Source organism: Oryzias latipes, chromosome 18, assembly GCF_002234675.1.
Source record: "Oryzias latipes chromosome 18, ASM223467v1".
Lineage (NCBI taxonomy): Eukaryota > Metazoa > Chordata > Actinopteri > Beloniformes > Adrianichthyidae > Oryzias > Oryzias latipes.
Window position 1 is genome coordinate 18,886,566 of NC_019876.2, and position 7,159 is coordinate 18,893,724.

Here is a 7,159-nt window from a genome sequence, read left to right on the forward strand (position 1 = left end):
GTTAAGGTTATTTTAAGAGGGAAACAAACGTGTTTTTTCTACCACAGGGGTCATGAATTACGCTCGATTCCTCACAGCTGTGAGCTCAGCTAGAAAGCCCTCTCCCATCAGGATGCTGAGTGAGTATGTCAATATTGCATCCTTCTGCAGGTTTAATGCACAAATATCCAGATATTTCTGCTAAGCTGAAATGTAAATTTGACTGGCGGAAACCCAAACCACTGCCCTTCCACTACCATGCTTTAAAGTCATTATCAAGTAATTATGCTTTCACGATCATTTAGTGGACACTAAATATGATGTTTTTGTACATTTTTTGGTCAAACATCTTGACTGTCTAATTTGTCCCAAGGATGTTGTTCCTGCAGTCTTGTGCTCTTTTCTGTCACAGCAGCTCTGCTGCCTTCTTCAAAGACCTACACTGATGACTTTCTGATCTATTTTAACCCATAAGAACCCAGACCCATTTTTGCTGAAAAATTAAATAATGTAGAATATACCATAAACGAAGTGGACCACTAAACACATTTCTCATATTTTTCTGTTACACTGATGTCACCATGGGTTTTTAAAGGTTAAAAGCATTTCCAGTGGGCTCTAAATAATAATTATGCTGTTTTTAGATACAAAAACAAAAATTCTGTTTACAGGTTCCCCCCTGGCTTACAGCCCCTCACAACCCCAAGATAATATTACCGGTGCAACAAAAACGGGGAGCAATGTCAGATCTATCCAGCTGTACAGTTTTAACCAAGATACCAGCTCTGATGAGAAAAACAAAGATGTACATGGATCTATTGGTGTGTCATTTGATGCATCAGAATGATGCAAAAAAATTGAATAAAGAAATAGTAGAGACAATAAGCTTTCTCTTTTGACAGCTTTTTAAACAAGCTTGTTCAACCTCCACCACAACTGCAATCTACTGACTGAGGATTGAAATTTTTGTCATAATGCCGTTAAGGTTGTGTTTTTTTCTCTATTCATTATGTTGGCTAGCCTTTTTCATTGTTCAGACAAATTTATTCTTTAGCCTTTAATAATGAGGTGCCAGAACCTTTTTTTGGACTGAAATACTGATGTAAGAAAAAATGAAGTAAAAAAAATCCAGTCTTCTATTGTTGAAGCAATGGTATTTTTTCTTTCCTTCTTTTGAATGAAGCTGAGCTGCAGCAGCGGTCACCTCCATCCCTGATCTCCCTGGCTGGAGGAGCTCCAAATCCCAACACGTTCCCGTTTCAGTCAGCATCCATCCAAGTGAAGGATGGCAAAATGGTCACCTTTGATGAGACAGCAATGAGGAGGGCTCTACAGTATTCTGCCTCCAATGGGTCAGACTGAAATGCTCAACATACGTGAATAATTGCCTTAAACCTTGTGCTATCCTATGGGGTCAAGATGACCATTAAGGTGTTCTCCCTACCATGACAAAGGTGGATAAAGGTGGAGAGGATTTCATGTAATCCATGGACACCAGTGAATATCACAAACCATTGAAGAAAAAGAGTCAGCGCACTGTCTAGTGGGTCTAGATGACCTCACTCCCAATCTCAAAGTGCCTAGGAAAGCATAAGGGTTAATGGAAGGAAAAGGAAGATATCATGAAAACAAAACATGCATCTCTGACTTTAGAAGTTCTTGTAAAACAAAGGTTCGGTTTCCGTGTGTTTAGGATTCCAGAATTGCTCACATGGATGAAGAATTTGCAGAAGGACCTCCACAACCCACCGACCATCAGCTACAGCCCAGAGGAAGGCCAGATGGACATGTGTGTGACGACAGGGAGCCAGGAGGGGCTCTGCAAGGTAACAGCAGCACTTCCTGCTGCTCATCAGGCTGATGAAGAAACATGGAAATACCTTCTTTCTTTTAAAATGAGAAAATCAAGCCTCAACAACTGTTGCATGAAATTCAATTGTTTTAAAAGGAGTTTTCTAGCACTAATATCCCATGTTTCGACTTGAACCTTTTTAGGTGTTTGAGATGCTGGTGAATCCCGGGGACAACGTGCTCCTGGATGCTCCAACGTACTCTGGCACGCTTGCCGCGGTGAGCTTCTTGTCTTCCACAGCCTCACGAGCATTCCCGCCTCTCTAGCAGCTCTGACCTGCTCTGCCTCCGCAGCTCCAACCCCTTGGCTGCAATCTGATCAACATCCCCAGTGATCATCATGGAATGATCCCTGCGGCTCTGAAAGAGACCCTGTCTCGCTGGGATCCCCTGGAGGTCCACAAACCTGGTAGCACTGCACCCAAGATCCTCTACACCATCCCAAATGGAGGAAACCCCACCGGTGCCTCCATGACAATGGAGAGGAAGAAGGATGTCTATGAGGTTTGTTTTAAACATTACAGCTTCAAACAAAACTCATTTCCTCTAGGCTTACTTACATTTTGCTCATCTGTCCAACAGCTGGCCCAGCAGTACGACATGCTCATCATTGAGGACGATCCCTACTACTTCCTTCAGTTTGAGAAGGTACTAACAGCCTCCCACTGACTTAGACAAGAACAGCTTTGTGGCTTTAGTCTCATGGGAAATATTAAATCAAGCTGTTCACGCTGATTCTGCCTTTTTGGGCGGCAGCCGTGGGCTCCAACCTTCCTCTCTATGGACATTGATGGTAGGATCATCAGGACAGACTCCTTCTCCAAGATCCTTTCCTCAGGGTGAGCAGCTACAGACATATCTGTGTAATCATTTTTTGCAAAATGAAGGTGTGGCAGAAGCAGCACAAGTCCAGACATGATACTCAACAATGTTATTTTAATCTTAATTTTAATTATTTATGCCTTCCATCATCAGAAAAATGCCACAAGAAACATCTGAAAAACACAATTTTCATCTGAGTGAGCTCTCAACAGTTAAATCACTTAGAAATGAAAATTCTGAATGCTTCACAACATGCTAACCCATGTAAGCTTTCAGAATCACAATACTTTATCTACTGCATTATTGCAGGGTTCAAAATATCAATGTGCAACAAGAAGTGTATATTTATGAGGTATGCCCGTTTTATATTAAAAACTGAACATTGAAAAAGAAAATCCCAAAGTAGCTGTTATTTATTTGATAGTCAACTTGTTTAGCGGACAATTAGGATTATGAAGTGAAGTTGTGTTATAGTGTAGTTGTTCCAGTTTGCTTAAAAGCTAGTATTTCACCTGTAGTTACAGTTGCATGTCCCACTTCTCGTCTGCATGTTTCTAAGGCTCCGGTTAGGTTTCGTCACGGGTCCCAAACCTCTGGTAGACCATGTGGTGCTCCACATCCAGGCCTCAACGATGCACACCAGCACCTTCACCCAGGTGACTGACATATATCTGTTTGCATTACTTAAATGGTTATGACCAACTTCCAACCCTCTGTTTAAAACATTTTGAAATCCTTCTGTAAGTGGGATCAGCCCTCTAGTTTACATAAAAAAATCGCAAAGCTGCAGTGTCGCTTTGCCTAAACACAGAGGACCACTATTGAGGTAGTTTACACAGAAATTTCTATTTAGCTGTTTTTTTGGTGAAATTGAATTTTTGGCATAGTGATCCCGCATAATGAACTTAAAAAATGATGATATCACATTGAGCAAAGCCATCAAAAAAATGAATGGTGCCAAAATCTCTTATGGGGCTAAAAACTACTATCAATACCCAAACAACTGTTTGAAATTGTGAAATTTGGTTATTTTCACATTTTTCTTCACTAAAGGAAAAAAAAAAAACTTAAGTACCAGCTACAAATTTAAGCTCCTACAAATTTTAATCTATCGCCTCCTAAATCCTCGAGCATCATTGGGAAGCTACTTTGGAAAAAATGTTGGAATTTTAAGTTGTAGATTTTGAATGACACTCATGTGTCGAGCTAGCAAAAGTGGCTTTCCGCTGTTGCTCGCACAATATTTACCAGAATATTGTGAAAATGTTATACGTGAATCCCTGGTTCAACGAAATGATATAACATACAAAATGAAAGAATTACGAATTTGATTAACATAAAACCTCAGTTGCCAAGGAAATCCAAAAGCTGACTATTACCAATTCTTTTAAAAATGACATAGACCTGTTAATCATCCCCAGGTGACCAAAACTCAAAATGGTTGCTATGGAGATAAAACATACAAAAAGACCACCATTTTGTAAAAAGTGGGTTTCAAGAGTTTGTCACATGCAACTCTGACCAAGGTGGCAGAGGCAGAGGGGCAGAGTTGAGCGGCCTGAAAAGGCATGATCTTTTTTACTTCCCACTAATTCTATTCTATGTGTATTAATGGTTGTGTTATTTTTCTCCAGCTCATGGTGTCTCAGTTGTTGCACAGTTGGGGACAAAAGGGTTTCCTCCAGCACATAGATGGGTGCGATGCTGCCTGCACGGCCGGTTTGACTGGTCTGGCACAGAATTGGATATAACTGTGATTCCTGGAATTAATTCACATTTCTTAAACACGTCTCCTTGTCTTTGCAGAGTCATAGAGTTTTACAGGAAACAGCGTGACGCCATGATCTGCTCTGCAGACAAGTGGCTGAAAGGTTAGTTAACTTTACCCCATTACAGTCACATCTGGTAAGACTTTTATTGTGAAAGAAAAGAAATTGGGGAAAAAACATTTGGTTTAGAAATACCCAAAGAACTGTGCTTGGGTATTTCTTTTGTGTAATTGTTACTGAGCACTGGACATGAAATTCAAAAAAATAATAAATTGTGCCTTCAAATTGTCGCCACGAATTTGCATTTTGTGTGTACAAATTAGTATTTTAGTATCATCAATTCCTACTACTGATTTGTGGCCCCAAAATGCAAATTGTGCCCACAGAATCCTAAGAAAATGCTAATTTGTGGTCACAAAACACAAAATACTGAGTTGGCCACAAAATGCTCATTTGTGCCCACAGAATGATAAAAAGAAATGCTAATTTGTGGTCACAAAATGCTAATTTTTGCACACAATATCATTTTGTACCCATAAATTATTAATCTAAGGGATCAGTTTTTTTTGAATGCCATGACAAGGGCACTGTAGATTTTTAAGGCTAGAACATAAACTGATGCTTCAAAAACAAAACATTCATTATCCTCTTTCTTCTGTAAACACGCACGTCTGAAATACTTAAAATTAAATGATAGAAACACAAATGCACTGCAGAACCAGGTTAGATAAAAAACTTCCGGAAAATATATACCTGTAGGTACAAATTCAAAATCATAAGAATACATGCAGAAAAAATAACTTTATCAACATTAACTTCATTTGTTAAGATATGGAAGATGACATAATACTTAAAGTACTTTTTACTAACGATTCCATCCAATAACAAGCATCTTTAAAGACAAAAAAGCAAACATTGGTATACATTTTGGATTCATTTTTCCTGTGACTGTTGGTAAATAGTGACGTAACTATTATGGTAAGTAGTGGTAATAGGCTCAAAATGAAGCATACTACCAAGTAAAATGGGATTTAGATTATCATCCTCTGAAACAGGGAGATTGATCTCTATCTAACAGGCAAAAGGTGCTGTTCAGAAACTCACGGCACCTGAAAAATAGGAGAATTTTCTATGTATTAGTAGGCGTGTTCCCAGTGTGTGTGTGTGTCTTTGCAGATGTGGCAGAGTGGCACACCCCATCGGCAGGCATGTTTCTATGGCTGAAACTGAAGGGAATAGCGGACACACAGCAGCTCATTATGGAGAAGGCATTGGAAAAAGAGGTCAGTAGATAAACATGAACATGTGACTCCTGCTGTAGCTCTGTAGGTGAGTTAGCTCCGCCCGCTACATGACACAGATATCCCACAGCAGCTTTCAAAGAGCTTGATCTTCCTTCAAAGTGACTGTGAGAGGATTTGCAATAGATCTGAGGAGAGTCTAATTCTCAAAAGGAAGCTGTGGTGGATTTTCTCACACTCACATCAATAAAACCCTGCAGATGAAAAGCCAACAAGAGAGAGCTGTCAGACTTTTCTAGGGTCTCCCAATACACTTCTGTTTTGTTTTTTTATCAAGTGAGGTATTATGAGAAGAATGCAGGATGATTAGTTCTAAAATGTTATTGAATGTTACTGTAGATTTCTCTGAGTTTGTGTACTTCAAAGGTGTTGCTGGTTCCTGGAGGCGTCTTCACGATCAACAGCAGTGACCCATGTCCCTATGTCAGAGCGGCTTTTTCCCTCTCCACACCAGAGCAGATTGATGAGGTATACACAACATCAACCATCACAACACAAATAAACACACACACACACAAACCTCCAGTCTTTCACCTTTTCTGTCCACAGGCTTTCAGAAGACTCTCTTTGCTCATCAAAGACGCTCTGTGATGGTTTGTAGCCATGTTACCTATCAGATGGGACGTCATTATCAACTTTTTATAAAAGACTCCTGTCATTTTATTTAACACTACTGTCTGTGAAGAAGAAAAGTGATAAAACATAATGCTCCAGTTTACACCAAGAATGGTATCTCATTTATCAAACATTATATATTAAATGGTAGCTTTTTATTTAATCATGGTCTCGTTTTTTTTCCTCTGAATGTGAATAATACTGTCTTGGGACGTGTCCAAGTTCCAATTCTACTCCCTAACTGCTAAAAAACTATATAGTGTGGGACTGTCTAGTACCCTGAAATTTAAAGCAATTCTGACTCCATGCTGACTTTATTTTTTTATCAAAGGGCAAGTATGACATCACAGATTTACTGAAGTGAAAAACCTAATAAATATGAACATTTTGTGAAGACTATTTATGAATCCACTGTGTTCTCATGAAGAAAACTTGGATGATTGATTAAAAAAATTGATTTAACAGATTTTTTGACATGAAAAATCATCCAAACACAATGCATACTGTTTTTTTGCACAGACTTCTGGGAAATTTCCAGGGCACTAGATTTTGGAATTGTACATTTGGACAACCCCAAAAAAATGGCACACGCCCTATATAGTGCACCTAGTAATGAGTAATGAAGGAATTCTGACATAACCATAGACTTCGCCTCCATCCATTTTCTAAACCAGTTTTGTCCCTTTCTGGGTCACGGGGCTGCTGGAGCCTATCCCAGCCAGTTGTGGGCGAAGGCAGGGGACACCCTGGACAGGTCGCCAGTCTATCACAGGGCCGCAATCACACACTCACATTCATATCTAGGGAAAACTTAGAGAAATC

General features: G+C 39.5%; 1 protein-coding gene across 5 annotated transcripts in view; it reads left to right on the forward strand.

Moving 5' to 3' along the window:
• The window catches only part of aadat (aminoadipate aminotransferase), a 7,357-nt gene extending 857 nt beyond the window's left edge, over positions 1-6,500 (forward strand). For 4 of the 5 annotated variants that reach the window (XM_020711712.1, XM_020711713.1, XM_011487590.2 and 1 more), the window contains 13 exons: positions 48-119; positions 1,163-1,331; positions 1,673-1,805; positions 1,975-2,049; positions 2,125-2,334; positions 2,413-2,478; positions 2,587-2,669; positions 3,212-3,308; positions 4,287-4,348; positions 4,459-4,523; positions 5,598-5,704; positions 6,089-6,190; positions 6,272-6,440. In XM_020711712.1, coding sequence (XP_020567371.1) covers positions 53-119; positions 1,163-1,331; positions 1,673-1,805; positions 1,975-2,049; positions 2,125-2,334; positions 2,413-2,478; positions 2,587-2,669; positions 3,212-3,308; positions 4,287-4,348; positions 4,459-4,523; positions 5,598-5,704; positions 6,089-6,190; positions 6,272-6,313 — 1,278 coding nt within the window. In that variant the 5' untranslated portion in view covers positions 48-52 and the 3' untranslated portion in view covers positions 6,314-6,440. Of the gene's footprint in view, positions 1-47; positions 120-1,162; positions 1,332-1,672; positions 1,806-1,974; positions 2,050-2,124; positions 2,335-2,412; positions 2,479-2,586; positions 2,670-3,211; positions 3,309-4,286; positions 4,349-4,458; positions 4,524-5,597; positions 5,705-6,088; positions 6,191-6,271 lie in introns of all 5 variants that reach the window. The other variant, XM_011487588.2, reaches the window with a different exon arrangement.
• The last annotated feature ends 659 nt before the right edge of the window (positions 6,501-7,159 follow it).